We start from the raw sequence: 20,979 nt of genomic DNA, 5'->3' as shown, positions 1-20,979 counted from the left end.
AGAACAACTAATGCTAGCTTTGTCCCCATTCTCCTACCTGTTGAGAGCAGGCAGGTGCAACCAGCACTGCGCAAGAACTACTGCATGCCCAGCATGAGGCACATTTGTGGGGCAATGCGTGGCCCCAGAACAATGGTTGGGAGATTCTTCCTCCCACCCATGCTTGCTCTCACGGGATCGCTACCGATCTCAGGCAATCCTGCAAGAGCCTGAGCAGGGTGGAGTCAAGGGCAGGCCTTTCCTAGGCTTGCCCAACACTGGCCTCTTCCTTTGGGTTGGGCTTGGAAGGGAGGACATCATGGGAGCAGACTGTCGAAGAGCCACAGAAGAGGTCGGCATCAGTTAGGGGGCACTCCGGCACCTGCTCTGTGGCTTCCCCCCTCTAGATGCCACCGCCCAGTGTTGAATGATGTTGTTGCTCCACACACCCCAACATGGCCCACCCCTGATAGCCCTGGTTCACTCTGGACCATTATACCTGACCCATAATGTTCTGGGGCTATCTGAACCTGACTCAGCCGTGGTCAAAAAGCCTCTGAAGAGGTCTCATTCAGTTCAGGGCTCAGGGCTCAGCTTAATACGGAGCACAGCTCAGCTTTCTGCATCATTCAATTATGCTAGTGGGCCATCACTGCTGGGAAGCTGGGCACATTGATAGGCCTTCATAGTCTGGGATCTGCTCACCTTTCCTGAAAAACCTTCTCACCAACAGCACCATAATCACCACTCATGCACGCTGTCACTTAAGGCTGGCAGGCATAGGCCTTTCTTAAAGCCCCATCATGTCAGGATAGGAGGCCCCTTTATAAATTGCCACCAAAAAAAAAAAAGACAAAATGCATCACCACCAAAAGAGGATGCACATTTGCGTAAAATCTGCATATGCTGATGTACATATAGAAGTGCTAATGTAGAAATAATTGGTACAGATTTAATCTAAATACAATACATTGGTTTTCGGCTGTGTTTTGGATCTTGTTTTAAAGTAAGTAAGTTTATTATTACAGCATAGAAATATAAATACACAACATTAAAACAGGATGTAATTAAAATTCAAACAGCAAAAAACTATACAAGCACCAATAAAAAAAGAGTTATAAAATCTGTGAATGATGTTAATTTATCATTGCTCTCTGACATGTAATGGCTGCTGCACACAAACTGGCCACTTTAACTATGACCTGAGGATTCCGATCAGACAAAAGATGCTCTAGGGCCACATTAACACCATCCCTTTAGTCCACTAAGATTCCACTTTAAACAGTCATGATGTCACACAAAGCATCTTCGGAAGTGTAGTTTGTGAAGGGTGCTGAGAGTTGTTAGGGGACTCCTATTCCCTTCACAGAGCTACAATTCCATGTGTGGTTTAACAGTCAATCCCTCTTCCCAGGGAACTCTGGGAATCGTAGCTCTGTGAGGGGAATAGGGGTCTCCTAACAATTCTCAGCATCCTTTGCAAACTACAGTTCCCTGCATACTTTGGGGGAAGCCATGACTGTTTAAAGTGGAATAATAGTGGAATAAATGTGCAGTGTGAATGCAGCCTACATAAAACAAAATGCATGTTTTAAAGATCAGTTGTTGTTTTTTTCATGTGAACGCCACTTATTGAAATAGTAAGGAATCTGTAAACGCTTTTAAACAAATAAGCAAATCTCACCGTAGTGGGGAAGACTGTGAGCAGGTGAGCTGTGTACCTGCTTAACCTGCTCCCCAGGTGCTAACTGTCGATGGGCAACTTCAAGGCCTTTCCCGCTCTCCCTTCCTTCTGTTTATGGGCCAGACTGCCCTTCAGATAGACAGCCCCTTCAAACAAAGCACCATCTTTTGTAAAGTGGGACACATGGACCACCCCAAGATGGGAGATCGTGACTGTAGCAGGAAAGAACAGACCCCTTTTGGCAGCAACTCCAAAGTTCTGGGATGAGCTCCCAGAGGAGGAATGTGAATGCAGTTCCTTGCCAATGTTTTGTTTTATTTTATTGCCCCACTGCCTAGCCCCTCCCCAAAAAGAAAAAAAGCTGTTGCGGAAATCTTTTCTAAAGCTAAGAACATAGAAAGGGCCTTGCTGGATCAAGCCAGTGTCCCATCTAGCCCAGCATCCTGTTCTCACAGTGGCCGACCAGGTGTCTATGGGAAGCCCACAAGTAGGACCTGAGCATGACAGCATTTGCTCCAGCAGCGATTCTCAGCAACCAGTACTCAAAGGCATACTCCAGCTACCAGCAAATCTAGAGCTATCTTCTGTCCACCCTAGACATGAAATCACTTGGGTGGCAGATAGACACCACAGCTCCTTTGTATCCTCCCCCACTAACCCCTAACTCTCCTAAGTGTAATAGAGTGGAGGCAGGGCATAGCCATCATGGATAGCCTCGTATGTTGTTTTGTGCCTTCAAGTCGGTTATGACTTATGGTGACCCTATGAATCAACAGCATCTGTCATGAACCACCCTGTTCAGATCTTGTAAGTTCACGTCTGTGACTTTCTTTATGGAATCAATCCATCTCTTGTTTGGTCTTCCTCTTTTCTACCCCCTTCTGTTTTTCCCAGCATTATGGTCTTTTCTAGTGAATCATGTCTTCTCATTATGTGCCCAAAATATGATAACCTCAGTTTCATCATTTTAGCTTCCAGTGATAATTCTGGTTCACACCGACGAACTGGGATCCCCAGGGAAGCCAGTGCCTCGACCACGCTCCCTGGTGCGCCCTCATGGCCCAATCTCCTCAAAAGTCAGCATCTTAAACCCGGACACTGAGCAAATCTCGGTCTTGGGAAACTCAATGTAATGACGGAACCAAACATTTAAAGATTCCACTCTCCCACTGTCCCCCCTTGGGTTTCCATCACCGCCGGAAAAACAAAAAACTTTTAAGAGCCGTCCTGAAATGCAGGGCCCTTATACAAACTTCCTCTCGTGGAACATCGCAGGATGGAAAAATAAGGCGGCAGATTTGGAGCTGATTGGCTTTTTACAATCTTTTGATATCCTCTGTCTTCAAGAGACATGGCTTTTAGACACTAACTCCCTCTCCCTCCAGGGATTTAAGACCTGGGAGAAGCCGGCAAAGAGAACCGCAGCTGTGGGTCATGGTAGTGGCGGCCTAGCAACTTTGATAGCTACCACACTGGACGTACTTGTCATCGAGCCCCAGGGAGCAGCCCCTGACATCTGTCTGCCTTTAATAATACGTGCCTCTGATTTCCCCCCCTTTATATGTTTAAATGTATATCCCCCCCCCGCATCCTTGTCTAGCTCTGTCCACCTGGTCTGAACTGGAAAACTATCTGGACAACTTTTTATGTGATTACCCGTCCCACCTTCTCCTTATTGGCGGAGACTTAAACGCAAGAATGGGTGCCAGCTACCCCTGCTTAGAAAATAACCTTTGGGCTTCATCGGATGATCTGATAACCTTACCTCGGTTGTCCCGGGATAAGACTACCAACAAAAATGGGCGCACCTTGTTTCACTTGATTGTTAGATCCCAGTTAATTTGTTTTAACGGCTTGTACCTGGACTTATCTTATGGGTTTCATACTTTCATTTCAGGGAAAGGCGCCAGCGTAGTGGACTATATCCTTGGGTCACCTCCCTTAGTTGCTTTTGTTAAAGAATTTTCTGTCGAAGCCAGACCAGACAGCGACCACATCCCCCTGAGACTTGTCCTCAGTGGCTTTTCTCGCCATTCGCATTTATCTACATCTGCCCCGATGCTGGACACTCTGCAAGGGTCAAAGCGCCTTAAATGGTCAATAGAAATTGGGTCAGCTGTAAGACGATTATTAGAGTCGACCGCTTTGTTAGAGCTTCGCCAGTTGGCCTTAGACACCCCAGCCGACATTTCCAGGATATATGAGAACACCATCAACGTGCTCAAACCGCTGGTAACCCAAATAGCCCCAGTCAGGACCCCATGCGGCCCTAAAACATGGTTCGATAGGGAATGCCGAACTAAGAAAAGAGAATTATGTGCCCAAATTAGAACTACCAGGCGAGATAATTCTGACGCAGCCACACTTCACCTGCTCTCATTAAAAAGGGCTTATAAAAGGCTACTTAAAGGAAAAAAGCAGGCCTTTTTTACCAACAACTGGCGGGCCCTGGGACGGGCACTATCTCAAGGAAACGACCCCGAATTCTGGAGGTTAATTCAAGGGGGGGTTCTCCCAAAATTATTTTGTGCCCATCCCCCCCATCCTTCCGGAAATCTGGGTCTCACGTTTCCATGCCATCTTCGGGAGTGAGCCATCACCACTGCTGTCTCCCCCCGAAGACCTGGCCATACTTCCATCATGGCCCCCTGTCTCCAGCGTGGATATAGGGGAGTTGATTATGACCCTTCGGGCCGGGAAAGCACCGGGGGAGGACATGTTGCCTCCAGAGATATTTATTTCTGAAATTCTCTGGTGGGGTCCCCTCCTAGCTATACTTTTCTCTCACATAAACTCCACTGGCGCCATCCCTACCGGCTGGCGCACTAGTATAATAGTCCCCATCTTCAAGAAAGGCGATCCCTCAGACCCCTGAAATTATAGGCCTATTAGCCTATTAGACGTGACATCTAAATTGTACAGGCGCTTCCTTTTAAACAAATTGCTAGAGTGGGACTCCAAGTACTCTATTATCCATCAAGAACAGGCCGGATTTAGGACAGGTAGGAGCACAGTCGACCAAGCTTTTATCCTCCAGCACTTAATAAAAAAGTCTACCCTGGACCCAAACGCATCCCTTTATGTGGCATTTGTAGACTTTTCCTCCGCTTTTGACTCCATTGACAGGGAGCTGCTGTGGCGCAAAATTAGGTCAAACCAATGTTGATAAAAGACTATTGTGGTTAATTCGATCTCTCCACCAGTCTAATTTTTTACGAGTCCGACTTGGGAGGAATGGAATACTCTCTCGAGAAATACCAGCAGAGAGAGGTGTTAAACAAGGGTGCATATTGGCCCCTTTTCTTTTCAACTTTTTTATAAATGACATCATTCCCGAAATGGCCTCCCCTTCTTTCTTTCCTCCATCAGCGGGGCCTAGGAAAATTTCGTCACTATTATATGCAGACGACCTGGCCCTGTTTTCCCTAAATAAAATAGGACTAAAAAGAATGCTGACCCACTTGGAAGAATGCCTGCAACTGAACCATTCCAAAACCAAAATCATGGTATGTGGGAAACATAAGAAGGCAAAAACAAACTGGACCCTAAATGGGAAATCACTAGATCAAGTGCAGACCTTTAAATACCTAGGTATAAACTTTAGCGATAAACTCTCGTGGAGATCCCAACTGGAGGTCACCAAATTAACGGGCTCTAGAGTGATAGGACAAATAAGAAGGTTTTTCTATGCCCGTGGGGGCCAGCTGGTCATGCCGATGTTAAAAATCTTTATGGCCAAAGCCCTACCAAAAATTTTATATGGATCAGAGCTTTGCAGCCGTTCACTTAAATCTAGCCTTGAGGCCCTCCAAAACACCTTTATGAGACAGATCCTGGGACTTCCTCGTGGTACACCGTCGGCCCATTTAAGAGCTGAATTAGGCCTCCCTTCGCTGGCAGCAAAAATTGATCTGGCTTCCTTAAGGTTTTGGAGGAAGATCTCTAACTCGGAGGATACCTCTCATAAAATTCTGTTGGCACGAGCAGCACCGGACTGGGGGTTGGGCTCAATGCTGTCAGGCAATAATTGAAACCTACAACCTCTCCCATAGGAAACTCTTAGATTTAAATACTTCTGAGCTCCGTAATTGGGTTTTTAACAATGATGCGAATCAAGACAGGGCCACAATAATGGCGGCCCCTTTTTCAGCTTGATTTCCCTTGCTTAAACCCAGTCATGCTGTCCTGCCCTACTTTGTCTCCCTAACAAGTGCCCCTTTGCGTAGAGCTTTCACAGAAATCAGATTTCAAACAATGCCTACAGCTTACCTTGAAGGTAGGTATCGGGGTATTTCGATAGAGGAGCGAATTTGTGTTCGTGGCTGTAAGGTGCCTGAAGATCTAGTGCACTACATGCTCTTTTGCCCCCTGTATAGGAATCCTAGACACAAATTCCTAGCACCTCTGATCAACCTTAAAGGGGGGTTACCTTGCAACATCCTAGTAGCCGAGCTCCTGGACGATAAGCACAACCAGGTAACAGTTGTGGTGGCCAACTTTGCCCTAGCTGCAAAAAAGCTAAGAGCAAATTACGTAAAAGCAAAATGCCCACAACCTTGTAATGATTGCAAATTTTAAGTTGTATGGTTTTAATGGTCGTATGGTTTTAAATTGTTTGTTGTATGCTGTGCAATGGCCTATGGCTAAAAGCAAATAAAGCGCTGATGATGATGATAGTTCTGGTTTAATTTGTTCTGACACCCAATTATTTGTCTTTTTTGCAGTCCATGGTATGAGCAAAGCTCTCCTCCAACACCACATTTCAAATGAGTTGATTTTTCTTTTATCCACTTTTTTCACTGTCCAACTTTCACATCCATACATAGAGATCGGGAATACCATGGTCTGAATGATCCTGACTTTAGTGTTCAGTGATACATCTTTGCATTTGAGGACCTTTTCTAGTTCTCTCGTAGCTGCCCTCCCCAGTCCTAGCCTTCTTCTGATTTCTCGACTATGGTCTCTATTTTGTTGAATGACTATGCCAAGGTATTGATAATCTTTGACAAGTTCAATGTCCTCATTGTCAACTGTAAAGTTGCATAAATCTTCTGTTGTCATTATTTTAGTCTTCTTGACATTCAGCTGTAGTCCTGATTTTGTGCTTTCCTCTTTCACTTTCATCAGCATTTGTGTTAAATCATTACTGGTTTCTGCTAGAAGTATGGTATCGTCTGCATATCTTAAATTACTGATATTTCTCCCTCCAATTTTCACACCTCCTTCATCTTGGTCCAATCCTGCTGTCCATATGATATGTTCTGAGAATAGATTAAACAAGTAGGGTGATAAAATACACCCCTGTCTCACACCCTTTCCGATGGGGAACCAGTCAGTTTCTCCATATTCTGTCCTTACAGTAGCCTCTTGTCCAGAGTATAGGTTGCGCATCAGGACAATCAGATGCTGTGGCACCCCCATTTCTTTTAAAGCATTCCATCGTTTTCCATGATCTACACAGTCAAAGGCTTTGCTGTAATCTATAAAGGACAGGGTGATGGATGGCCTCACCCTCCATGTATTTGTCTATTCCTCTTTGAAGCCATCCAAGCTGGTGGCCATCACTAATACCTGTGGCAGTGAATTTCATGGTTTAATTATGCACTGTGCAAAGACATAATTTCTTGTCTCCCAACATTCAGCTTCATTGGATGACCTTGAATTCTAGTATTATGAAGGGGGAGGAACTTCTCTCTATCCACTTTCTCTACACGACACATAATCTTATATGCACCTCTGCCATGTGCCCCTTTTCTCACCTTTTTTCTAAACAAAATGTTCCAAATATTGTAACCTTTCTCATAGGAGAGTCACTCCATCCCCTTGATCATGTTGGCTGTCCTTTTCTGATCTTTTTCCAGCTCACTTTTTCTCTATTATTTTTGAAGTGAAGCAGTCAGATATATTCACAGTTTAGACAGCATCAGTCCTGCTCTTATGGAGATACCCAGTGGTGGCACCGTGTCAGTGGGACAGTGGAATTTGCTCTGGTTTTTAGTCTGAACTGTTAAGGAGCTGTCCAAGGTGCTTTGGACTTTCCAAAACAATATGAGAACCAAAACACAGCCTTCCTTCAAAATTCACACATATCCAAATTTTGCAATGCAGTTCTCCAACCAAACATGTTTATAAAAATGCATGTGTCAGAGGAAAGTGGGCATAAAAATAAATAGTGAAAATGGCATACAAAAATGCACTACATTAGGAAAATTGCTTGCAAAAATGTGTACATTAGTCAAAACTGCATGCAAAAAATGTGTTTATTAGGAGAAAGTTTCACTAAAATGCTAAACAATTTCCATGAGGTCTTTTTTTGGGGGGGGGGATTTCTGCAGAAATGTGGAGGGTTTCATGCAAGGCTTTGTCCCAACCCTACCAAGAAGTGCTGGGCTTTGAACCTGGGACCTTCTGCATGTAAAGCAGATACTCTACCACTGAACGATGGCCCTTCCAATTTTGGAAATTTTGCAGCACGGAATGTTGGGCATATTGCAACTTCTGCCCAGGATTGTGGATGTGGCAGTGGCCTCACGGTTCCGTACCCTCCCACAAACACTGAGCTAGTGTGGGAGTTTGGATTGCTCCCCAAGTCTGATAAGGATATATTAAGTCTATAGACCTCTGGAAGGTCATGTAATCTTCTCTTCACCATAGAGGTGAGACACCCATCTCCTCCCTCCTGCAGTGTTCCAAAGAAATGAGCCCATATAGAAGACACATCCTACAAGAATGTAGTTTACAGCTGTGCTGCTACCACAGCAATCATCCAATCTTACAGTTGTGCCAGAACTTGGGGAGAGGAAGAGTTTTTATGCGGCTGCAATCATGGCTTTTGGCACGGTGAGCTAACCTTAAAAAAAAGGTTGCTCTGAAGCTATTATCTGAAAACTCTACGCGGCACATCAAGCGATGAATCACTCTGCACATATATAAAGGTCACTATAACCATATGACAAATTGTCAGGAAGGTACATGAAGTTGCATTTATCATTACTACCTTTGCCAGCCTCATCTGCATACTGGCCCTCAATCTACCCTGTTTGGGAATATCTGGGACAGGCTTAAATATAAGACAACATTCTCTGAAATGCCAACAATCCTTCTGCAGTCATCAGTCTCTGGAGATTAACACACACACACACACAAAACTGTCTTCCTAGTGTGTAGGCTACAGTGTAGTCCTCCAAACTGAGCTAGGCTTGAAGTCCAGTATGAGACATCTAGCCCTCTTCACATACTTAGTGTGTGAAGAAGGTAACCATGATAATAGGGGCAGTGGGCCACAGGTTTAGCACCACCCCCACCATCACTGTGTTTATCTTGCTCTACATGTGAAGGTCTCCATGCATAATGCAGAATGGAGGGGAGAAGCTTTTTTTCAGCCCAAGGGCCACATTCCCTTCTGGGCAACCTTATGGGGGCCACATGTTGGTGGTGGGAGGGGCCAGAGGCAAAAGTAGACAAAAGTAATGAATGTGAATTTCACTTTTCTACAGTAGACTAATTTTTATTCACATTCACACACCCGTCTTTCTCTCTCCTCTAGCCAGGCAAGAAAGGGCCATTGTCAGAGTTCAAGGACACATTTCAGCCAGGCAAAAACACTGTAGGTGCAAGTGAAGCAAAGACAGAGAGGGGTGTGGCCTGGGGAGACAAGGTGTGGCTAGGGAGTAGGTGTGGCCTGGGGTGAGGCAGAGGTTCAGGATAAGGGGTGGGGGACCTCTGGCCTCTGGGGCAATCATGGCTCCTCAAGGGGTCCAAGCTGACCCTGACACCATTTTCCCCAAACCATGCCCACCAGCTGACATCACAGGTAGCTTGATGGCATGCTCCCATCCACCCACCAACTCATGGGCAGAACAGAGCATGCCTTCATACCACAAAGACCTAAGTAGAAGCACCATGTGGGGGTCATTTGAAGATGTGCTCCCATCTGCCGTTCAGTTGATGGGCCGATCAGAGAACACCTTCAATCCCCTCCGCATTTTTCCATGTGGACAAGGAGCATTCAAAGTCAAGTTCTCATTCTAGGTAGATCAGAGCGTGCCTTCAGTTTCACTTTGAAGTCCTGAAAATTGGGGCTTCAAAGGGAAGCATCACCTGACATCACTATGATGTCAGGTGATTCGCAGGTGATTGTCAGACACCCACCTGTCAACTTTGGCCCATCAGGGGTCGAGGAAATGAAGATCTGGCCAGAAGAGGTTCCACACCCCTGTTCTAGATCATGTGGGAAGCCACCACACAAAGCAGACTCCCCACTGCAGAAGTTAGAAGAGACACACATCTCCAGTCACTTCCAAAGCTGTATACAGACAACACCTGACTCTGTTTAGCTTGTCCAAACCTAGGCCTGTGGTTTGTTCATACAAACCATGAGCCCAGGTTTGGAGGACATGAAAAGCCAAATTCTGGCTTGTTTTCTCTGTAGCATGGCAGCACAGAAGGAGTACCATGGGATGTTTTGAGCAGCGCGCACTAGCAGGTTGCTCATTCACAGCAAACTATCTTTTGTTTTAAACTATGGTTTAATGTGCCATGTGAATCAGGCCATTGGCTACAATTCAATAAAGACTCAGGCACAAACATGCCCATTTAAATCAACATTCTTGAGTGTGTTTAACTCTGCATTTGATTATGTCAATAGGGTTTGGACTCTGATTCTAAGAGAATAACAACGTCACCCCATCCGAAAACAAATAAGCAAACAAAACCACAACCCTCTGAATCCATTCCCAATTAACTTCCAGGTTACTCAACATCCCATACATAATATACCACAGAGCAGTTTACTACAAAGACCAAATGAACTATCCACTGGAATGAGCTCATTAACTGTCCCAAAATGTCTCCTCTTGCATGCCATCAAAAATGCCATGTCAATAAAGCTCAGTTCATGCTACACCAAAATATCTCCATTATCTTGTCCTGTTTTCCTACACTCAGCGATTCTCGCAAGGAAGCCTAGTTCTGCAGGGGTCCATCAGTAAATAGTTCAAAGCATAACAATTATGCAAATGTTATTATGTCTAATGCATTAGTATGTGCAAAGCAATACACTGGATTATTCATCATTTCACCTGCTCTTTTTTTGAGGAACAAATGTCTCTGAAGCCTTTGCAACAGCTTGATAACAACCCTATGATTATTGTTCATGGGAAGCTGCCTTATTCCATGCCAGATCATTTGTGCTTCTAGCCAGTGGTGGCTGGTGCCCACTGAGACTGGTGGGGCGGAAGGCAGGGAGCCCAACAGTAGGTGAAGCCAGAGCCAATGACGAGTGGAGCCAACTAATTCTAGGTTTGCACCCATACTCCTCCCAACTGAATTCTTCAAGAGGCAACACCTTTGGACTAAGGAGAAGGAAGCTGACATGCAGGTGAAACACCCCCTGAATTGGTTGCGAGTAAGAAGGCAGGCAGGTAGCTGGCAGGCTGACAGCAGACTGAGGTTGGTGGGGCGGTGCCTTCTGCGCCCTAATGGAGCAGCTTCCACTCCTCCTAGCCCAGTATGTTCTACTCTGACTAGCAACAGCTCTGCAGGGACACAGGCATAAAAAGGCCTTTCCCATCACCTGCATTGTGATCTTTTAACCGAAGATGTCAGGGACAAAACTTGGAGTCTTCTGCATACCAAGCAGATTTGTTCCGACTACACTGTTCTGTTTTGGACCATTTTACTCTTTCTTATAATTGCAACTGTTTTACTTTTATGACGGTATGATTATATTATCATAATCTGCCCTGGGACAGGTTTAAGTATAAGGCAACATGCTCTGAAATGCCAGCCATCCTTCTGCAATCATCAGTCTCTGCGGTGGTGAAGGGTGGGTACGAAATCTTATCAATAAACAAATGCTTCGTTACTGAGCTGTGGTCCCTGTTGCATAGCAAGGCTGAGAGACAATGACTCGACCGGTTGATTGAAACCCAATAAAGCCATGATAGGGGGTGGGATTCAAACTCAACACATTGGTAGTCCAGGTTGGATTCAGACATAGACCCCGCATTTTGTTTGTTATTATGTGCCTTCAAGTTGATTTCGACTTATTTATGAATCAGTGACCTCCAAGAGCATCTGTCATGAACCACCCTGTTCAGATCTTGTAAGTTCAGGTCTGTGGCTTCCTTTATGGAATCAATCCAACTCTTGTTTGGCCTTCCTCTTTTTCTACTCCCTGCTGTTTCCCGCATTTTAGGTCTCAATAATAAATCAAACTAATTTACTACATACAACATGAGTACTAGCAGATGATAGTAACAATTTATCTAAAACAAGCCCAGCTGTGCTTAGTTATATATTTTTCATACTGCAAGGAAGAAAGGGATTTGTGAGACACTACTGAGCTCCAGCTGTTAGGGCTGGTGGTTTCCCCAGTTATTTCCTATTCACTTGTTACCTATAATGAAGAAGCTAAGGTTGCATACATCCTCCCCACACCCACCCTGCCATTTTTATCTTCACAATAATCATGTCGGATAAGTTAGGCTGACTGACCCAAGGCCAGCTTCCCAGCAATTTTCATGGATGAGGAGGGGTCTGAATCTGAGTCTCCCTGGTCAGACACTCTAACCACTTCACCACACTGACTCTTGTTTTAATACTTCATGTTTGAAAACTCTGGATTTCTGGATTTCCACATGCAATTTTGAAGTGCGAAGGAAGAACGTCCACATGCAAATTCAGACTGGGAAGAACTAGAGTTATAATTCCCCCATGTCTCCCTCCACACTAATTTATTATTATTGTTGTTATTTGTTGTTGTTGTTGTTGTTACACTTAATATACATACATCCACACAGTTGCTTTCAGTTGTACTTACGACATCGATCAGCTGTGCAATGGACAATCCAAAGCGCACAATGACCACATCCGAAATATTGGCCACTGGCCGAGACCACTTGTTGTATCCAGAGAAGAGTTTCTTCAAGAGACGCTCCTCTGCATGGGCTCGAGTTTCGACATGGCTGAATGCTGCAGAGAGAGAGCAGAAGATAATACTGTGTGTGTCTGTGTGTGTCCTGTCAAAAAATGAATAAGGGCAAATTACTTTGTGTGTGTTCTGTCAACCCTTCCTACACAGAACTAATATACAAACCCTGTGAGGAAGGTAAGACTAAGAGACCATGAGTGGCCCAAGTTTACCTAGTGAATTTCTTGGCTGAACAGGGATTTGAACATGGGTCTAATCTACCCCAGTATTGTGTCTACTCTCACGCTGGCAATAATGGGCAGCAGGGCAGGGCTCACCTGACCTCTGGTCACCTGCATCACTGCTGCATCCTGGGATGATGACAAGGAGGGATTAGGAGGTAGTGAGGTCAGGACGGCACAGAAGAACTGCTGGAGCCAAATCTGGGTCTCCTGCCAGGGCTTTTGCATTTTGCCCCATCTCCCTCCTCCCTCTCTCCATCCTGGTATGCAGCAGCAATGTGGGTTACTGGAGACCTGGTGAGCAAGGCTGCCCCACTGCATCATCTGCTACTGCAGCTGGTCTTGGACTAGGATGCTGGGCTGCAACTCTCCTCTCAGCCATGAACTTTTGGCTGGCTCACAGCTGCAGCTGAATGTATGAACAAGCTGCGTTAAAAAAAATCCCATGGGACTTCTCTCTGTGTTGTCAGATCTGCAGTGGCTCATTCACACAAGCAGCCCGATGTTGCAGATGTCAAGCAATGAAAACACACATGTAAACTGGCTATCAAGTCATGTGGAGGTAGGGATGCTTGAGGAATTTGTTCTTCGCACATTTCAGTACAAACTGACCTGAAGCACATCCCCTTGGGTCGGAACAGTTCTCTTTCAGATTTCACACCTTGAATTTTTGTGCTGCTATTCTCAGTTCAAAACAATCCTCCAAAATGTTTATTTTAAAAAATACATCTTTTAGAATAAAATCCATTTGGAAATGTGTACTTTGAGAGAATACACATTTAGAAATGCCTATTTTGTGAGGAAATGCAAACAAAATACTACTGAAGCATAAATGTTTGTAGATTCCTTCTTTTAAATTATTATATTGATGTGAAATTGGGATAGAATGGACTTATGAATGGATGCATGTGAAATCGATACAGATCAGAAACTGATTCATCCCTATATGGGTGTTCTTTATCTGGGGATGACTCTAAGATAGTTCATTCATCCATGCAAACCAGCCCTCGATAGAGCATGTTCATCACTCATTGTAACACCAAGTATTGATTTGCATGTGTGAATTGCAGGAGATGTAGGGCACAGGCTAGTCGCTTGCCTAACAAGAGAACCAAAAAGTGGTTATACACTAAAGAGTGATTCAAGCATACAAAAAGCATACAAAAATTGTACATGGTACAGTCCTTCCTGGGAAAAACTGCATCACCTCAGGCTTCAGAGTGAGGGATTGCATGTTTGAATGTTCTGCCACTATAAAGCATTTCCTGCACATGGAAAGCTAGCAGGCCAGGAGAAAATGATGCTGAAACCCTTCTCCTCAACATGCTCACTTCCCACAGGCAGGGAATTTCATATACAGTATCTCCAAAGATGGGATCCCACATCTGAGTCGGCAATCAGAAAGAGCTATTATCCAACACTTTTCACCAAAACCAAGATTACTTTAACTGCCCGTGTGGCATCAAATGACCTCAGGCAAGCAAGGCCTCAGGCAAGCAAGCAGCTGTCTGTGGCCCTCTGGCCAGACCCAGTGAATAATAGCCACTACATAAGCCAAGAGCAACCTTGAAAGCTCACACTGGGGACTATTTGACACAATCACTTTGTGTGTGGTGAAGGCAAGCAGGGGCACAAGATAAGCATGTCTAGATTCACCGCCCTTTTAGGAATACATACATATATACATGCAATGGCTTTATGTTCTGCACACTGCCCTGCTATTTGTATTGATGAAGGGCAAGTTATAACTATTTTTAACAATAATAAAAAATTAGTAGAAAGCCAATCATGAATTGCAACATGCTTCATTTTTGAAGTCTTTCAGGATGTGGCAAGTTGTGACCCAGGTATGTGCCAGATCTGTTGATCTCTTGTGAAAATCCATTCACGACCCTACACAGAATTACTAGGAAAGTAAATCCCATTAAACCCATTGCAACATTTGCTAATTTTATTATGTCTGCTGGAGGGAAACAGAAATGGGAGTTCAAAGGAAGAGAGGTGGGAAACGGCACAATAGAGACTAACTAGGATTAATTGTTATTCCAGTGTGGCTATTGTAATAGCCATGCTCTGCATTGTCCTAAAATTTTGCTAGGTGGCCATTTTGCTAGGTAGCCATGAAAGTGTCCCTTAGCCTATCAAATGGAAATATAGATGCTTTGTTTTACTGGTGAGTACGGGCTCCTATTGGGAGGAAGAACAGGATATTATTATTATTATTATTATTATTATTAATAGTAGTAGTAGTAGTAGTAGTAATAGTAATAATAGTAATAGCAACTGATGCTGTTGCTGTTAAGAATGGGCTGTAAAAACCCATGCCCTAGGTTTGCCATGGTTTTATTCTATGACCTTAGGGAAGCCCTTTCTCCCAGTTTCAGTTCCCCATCTGTAAAACAAAATGATAGCTGGTAGCTAGCCTACCTCACAAGGTTGTTTTTGTCTGTTTTAGTGCAGGCAAATAAATACAAGTGACCATTTTGCAAATGTGATAAAGCAATTCAAAGTGCTACATAAGTGATAAATATTCATAGGAAGATTAACCAATTTAGGGTAGAGGGGGATTTGCAATGCCAGGATCACTTTGAACTAACCATCTTTGGCCAGTTTCTTCTCCCTGAGCAATTATATGTGAAGCAGATAATAAGGTGAGAATTAAGTAAAGGATAGGGCCCTCGCTGCTGGAGATGGCCTGAAAACTTTAATGCTGCTGGGGAGCTATTAAGGGAACTTTCTGACCTGCATCTTGGTTTAGTTTGGAAAAACAAACGAAGTCAAGCTTTGCCTTGGCTCAGAAACTGCCAAGAAAATAAAGCTTTTCAAGTCTTTACAGCCTGTGCCCAAAGGCAAGGAGGGGGGCATGAGGGAGGGGGAAGCTAAGACGTGTGGCTCAGGCACTCATTAAGCGGCTGCAGTTTCCACTGGGAAAGTGGTCTCCTTCAAGCCAGTGGGACTGTAAGACAGTGGATCACACACAGACACAGTTTTCACTAGGGCTCAGCAAAGCTTTTCATTCTTTAACCTGCCCTGGATTATATTATCTTTACTTTTGCCTTTAAAAAAAAAAAATCTTTAAAGGCATCAGTGGAATGGGAACAAGCAATCTGGAAGATGCATAAAACTCCCCAACAGGAAGAGAGAGGGGGAAAGAAGAGGCTCTTAGAGACAGAAAAGAAGGGAGGGGAAGAGAAGAACCCTAACAATTAAAGCAAAAAAGAAGGATTGGCTTTTGATCATCACAGACTTTGTAAAATTGTTGCTTGCAAGGAGTGTAAAGCAAATTATATATTTAGTAGTTAGATGTTTGTTGCTATCTGCCTTTGGGGGTAAAAACCTCCCAAGATGGCTAACGGACCTGCCACCCTTCTCTGGCTTTTTGAATATTCTAAGTGTATCATGTGCAACTGATTCTTACAACAGCCCTGCAAGGTAGGATAGTATTCTCTCCCCCCCTCCCATACTGCAGATCAGGGAGAAAAGTGAGGCTGATAGAAGCGTTGCTTTAGTCTTCCTAGTGAGTTCATGGATGAGGTAATACTTCTCAGTTTTCACAATGTTACTCTGGGGGGGGTAAAGACCCTTGTCACAAGGTCTCCATAGCATGCTCTCTGACATCAAAACTCTGATGCCTAATCTCAGGGACACAGTGGATGACTGTGGTCATTCAGCAGCAAGCCAGTGTACTCTGCACATGCTCCAGGGAGGCCTTTCACCAGTCACTGGGCAGGTACAAAATGATAAACATAAACACATTCTAAAAACGACAGTAACATATAACAAGGCTGAACAGTCTGTAAAGCTTCCTAGATGGAAACTGACTGGCAGGATGGAGGGGAAGTTAACACCCATCTACATTCCAGAACACCTCTGTAAAGTCAGAAGGACCAATAATAACAGCACAGTAAAAGTTTTCCTGCAAAAGACGGACAATATCACCCCTCTCCAAATCTCACTTTGCATGTGTCTTCTTCACCTAGAGCTTGACTGGAGCCAGGAAAACTCTGCAGTCCAGACCCTCTAAACAGTATCTCTTTCGGCATGTAATGCAAACCTCCAGGGAGTGCTGGAACAGGCTGGAGAGGGGGAGCAGGTGAAGGGTTAGTCCATGACAGCTTTCCCTAACGTGATGCTCTCCAGCTCTTTTTGGACCATAACTCTGACCATGGCTGATCTTTGGCGATGTTGTCTGGGGCTGATAGGAGTTGGAGTCCAAGAACATCCAGAGGGTGCCTGGCTGGGAAAGGCTAGTCTACAAGGACCCAGGGAAGGGGCGATACTTTGTATATATGCAGAAAATCCCAAGGTCAATCCCTGGCATCTCCACTTAAAGGGAGCAGGTGATGGGAGAGGCTGCCAGTCAGAGCAGACAATACTGGGCTAGATAGGCACACCATTTGATCTTGCGTAAGGCAGCTTCCTATGTAACTTTCATTGTTACTGAAGTTCACAGGATAACCTTGGCGCACTCATTGTGTCTCAGCCTAATGTACCCCACAGGGTTGTTGTGAGGATCAAATGGGAGCGCTTGTCACACCGCTACTCTGAATTCCGTGTGAGTTCAGTGTGAGAAAGACAGCATACAAATGCAATGAGTTAGATTTTGAGAGTCATTGTGGTGGAAAGGGGCTGAGTTCTAATCTTTGTTCAGCCAAAAAGTTGCCAAGCTGACTTTGGACCGGTCATTATCTCTCCACCTAGCCTACCTCAAAGGGCTGGTGTTGCTGCTGCTATTGTTGTTGTGGCCCAGGGTTCCTTGGAACAAAGGGGGTGGATTTAATGCAAAAAGAGAACCACCAAGCATGTGCAGAGTGCCACCTTCCCATTACTGCTGACTAACCCTGGTCAGCCCTTGCACAATTACTTTTTTAAAGCATGGGTTGCCTCCAACTAAGTTCAGGCCAGAGTAAACCCATGCCCATTAGCTCCAATGGGTCTACTCTGTGTAGGACACGCATTGAATACAACCCATAATTTATATTCTTCTAGAAGAGGCAAACAAGACTCTTCAAACAGACATCCCAGGGTGTGAGAAAGAAAACAGGGAAAGGAAGAGGAAAGAAAAGATTTTTTGGAGAAAATGACTATTGCTGCAAAGCGACCGAAGTGCGAGAGGCTTTGAGCCAGGGCTTGGGCACGGGAGAGAGAAATTGAGCAGATGATGGATGGACGGATGGACACACTCTTCTCTCACACACACACGCGCGCCCACAGGTAAGATTCGCGTGAAACTTACCAGGGAAGAAGTTTGCGCAGAGCAGCAAGAGGAGATGCTCTTGAAACGCGAGGAATCCCATTGCGGAGCGCCCACGACGACGCAAAGCCATCCCTCTTTCCGCTTAGGTCAGCGTACCAATTCCTTTCGCGTCAACGTGGCCCCCCTCTCCGTCCTCGCGGGGTCCCGATTCATGGTCTCCCCAGCGCCGGCGCTGCCGCCACCTCCTGGCTCGCCCGATCGCTCCGCTTTTGGATAGAAAGGGTCTTCGCCGGGGCTGAGTCCGCGTCCTCCGCCTCGTTCCCACCACGTCCGCTCCGTACAAGCAGAGACACCGCACCGCGCGCCGGGCTTCTAGTCCTCTTTGTGATCCCCGGGACAGCCGTCTTCCTTCGGAGCTCTGCGAGGCCGATTGGCGACCGTTGGCTCCTCCCGTGGGATCCTCGCGGCGTTGGGTCTCCTGCGCCGGTCGCTTCCCTGCTGTCCTGCTTCGGCTTGCCTCCGCCGAGCTTTAGGGAGCCGCTGCATCCTCTTGGCACTCTGGCCACATCGAGGTGGCCTTGCCTCTCCCTTTTGAATTAGCTGAGCTCGGATTGGACGGCGGAGGCGGAGGGGAGCCAGTGGGCGCTTTCCCTGGGCCCGGGGGGGTGGGGAGGAAAACGGGGGGGGGCTCTGCTTGTGTGTTTCAGCCCCCGAGACCGACCCTCATCCTCTTCTTCAGAGACTGGGGGGGGGGGAGAGGAGGAGGAGATCCCACTCCAAACCACGCAATAGCCCAGAGGACAAGACTGGGGAGTGCGTCGTTCAAGAACGTGGCTTCACTCCCTCCAGATTTACAGCGCACACACAGAATGTCCCGCTTTATTTCCCGACCTTCTTTAGAGCTCCTCTTCACCCATTCTTTTTTAAAAATCTTACTGGATTGAGGTTTTGTGTTTTTGGCCAGATGAGCTGCGATCCTGTGCCCCTTTACTCAGAAGCAAACCCTCTTGACTTCAATGGGACTTGCTCCCATTGAGTGTGCACATCGCAGGGCAGCCTTCCCAGAACCATCTTTTAAATCTGCAGATATGCTTGTCACAATACCGCGGGGGAGGGATATGATTTGTGTCCTGGTGGAAGCAGGCATCACCTTAGAAGGACAACGTTGTGGAGGAGAGGCTTATGGGTGGCCATTAATCGTTGTGGGTGGCTGCAAGCAAGTTGCAGGCTCTGCGGGGTTGATCCAAGATGTTGGACTGGTGACACCCCTTTGGTCTGGTCCATTGCCATAATGTCTGTACCGTCTTCCGGACTGCATACCAGTTGCTAGGAATCCCTTAGGAGAGTGCTGTTGTGCTCAGGTGCTTCTGGAGGGCTTCCCTTTGGGGGCATCTGGTTGGCCACTGTGAGAACAGAAAGCTGGGCTAGATGGGCCACTGGCCTGATGCCAAAGGGCTCTTTGGTTCTTAAGAGGCATTGCCTCCTATGGGAGACAGAGGAAGGATGCCTCTTCTAAGATGGCCCTGCCGCACGCAGCTTTTTGTAAGGGCTGTATCATTTGCACCCTGTCTTTCTTCCATGGTGGCAGCCAAGGGTGGCCCACCCATGGTTCTCATCTGATCTCCCTTCCAGACATGGACCAGACCAGAGCTACTTACCTTCAGCAAGGGAGCTGCTTTAAGTGCCTTTGGACTATGCAGCTGAAATCAAGTGCCTGTCTTCAGAATAGTTTCAATATGTGTGAAAGTATCTGATCCCTAATGAACAGCAGGCACCTTCTTAATTACTCAGAAGTATTTTAATCAGTTAACCATATCTATCTATCTATCTATCTATCTATCTATCTATCTATCTATCTATCTATCTATCTATCTATCTATCTATCTATCTATCTATCTATCTATCTATCGAGATAGAGAGATAGAGAGATAGAGAGATAGATCCCACCCCCCACTCCCAAAATCTGCTCTGGAAGGTCACCCTGCCTTTTTGAGCTGACCTTGAAGGGGGTTCTAGAGGCTGAAGGGTGGGAGAGGGAATGGGAGAGCCCCACTGTGTGTGCATAAGCCTGTTCTGCTTGTGCAATAGGAGCATCGGATACCACCCTAAATGTAGCATAGTGGTTATTATTAGCAGCAATGTAAATTATATGAAACTTCAAGGTCATGTGCCCAGAAGAGAGCAACCAAGAGGAGACCAGGTCCTGTGAGGAAAGGCTGAAGGAGTTATGTATGTTTACCTTGGAGAAGAGATGATGAAGAGGCAATATGAAAGCCACCTTCAGATATCTGAAGGGCAAGTGCTGGCTGGTGGCTTCATGTCAGCAGGGCAGTGATCTACTCTGGGTTTTAATCTGAATTTTAAAGGAGCTGCTCAAGGAGCTTCAGCACTTTGGACAGCTCCTTTAAAGTTCAGACTAAAACATGGTGTGGATTCCACTGCCCCACTCACATGGAGCCACCAGCCACCACTGTGAAGGGCTGTCACCTAGACAATGGAGCATCCTCCCTGCCCCATTGCTGTAGATGCTCCTGAGCCCACAAGGTTCACATGACAAGGAAAAAGATTTACACCAAACATTAGGAAGAACTTGCTGATGGCATGAGCTGTTTGGCAGTGGAGCAGACGGACTCTCCTTTGCCAGAGGCTTTTAAGAAAAGGCAGGATGGAGACGTACCAGGGATGTTGTAGTAGTGGGTTTCCTGCATTGGCAAGGGGTTGACTAGATGACCATTGAGGTCACTTCCAATCCTATGCTTAACTCTTTGAATACCCATTCAAGGGGATAACAGACAGGAGAATATTCTTCCCTTGTGTCCTGCTTGTGGGCTTCTGTTGGCCACTGTAGGAACCACTGTTGGCCACTGTAGGAACAGAATTCTGGAATAGATGGACCTTTAGTCTGATCTAGTAGGGTTCTTCTGGGTTTGTTATGTATGATTTATTTATATAATGCTTTTTGGCC

General features: G+C 45.7%; 1 protein-coding gene across 1 annotated transcript in view; it reads right to left on the bottom strand.

Annotated features, from left to right (window-relative positions):
* CHRNA4 (cholinergic receptor nicotinic alpha 4 subunit) overlaps positions 1–18,564 on the bottom strand; it is a 109,849-nt gene extending 91,285 nt beyond the window's left edge. Inside the window, exons 1-2 of the mRNA XM_061631009.1 lie at positions 18,054–18,564; positions 12,486–12,637 (exon numbers count right to left, since the gene is read on the bottom strand). Coding sequence (XP_061486993.1) covers positions 12,486–12,637; positions 18,054–18,144 — 243 coding nt within the window. The 5' untranslated portion in view covers positions 18,145–18,564. The remainder of the gene's footprint in view (positions 1–12,485; positions 12,638–18,053) is intronic.
* Between the last annotated feature and the right edge of the window lie 2,415 nt (positions 18,565–20,979).

The sequence above is a fragment of the Rhineura floridana genome, chromosome 6 (assembly GCF_030035675.1).
Source record: "Rhineura floridana isolate rRhiFlo1 chromosome 6, rRhiFlo1.hap2, whole genome shotgun sequence".
Lineage (NCBI taxonomy): Eukaryota > Metazoa > Chordata > Lepidosauria > Squamata > Rhineuridae > Rhineura > Rhineura floridana.
Note: the sequence above shows the minus strand (reverse complement) of the source record. Positions and strands in the feature narration are given on the sequence as shown.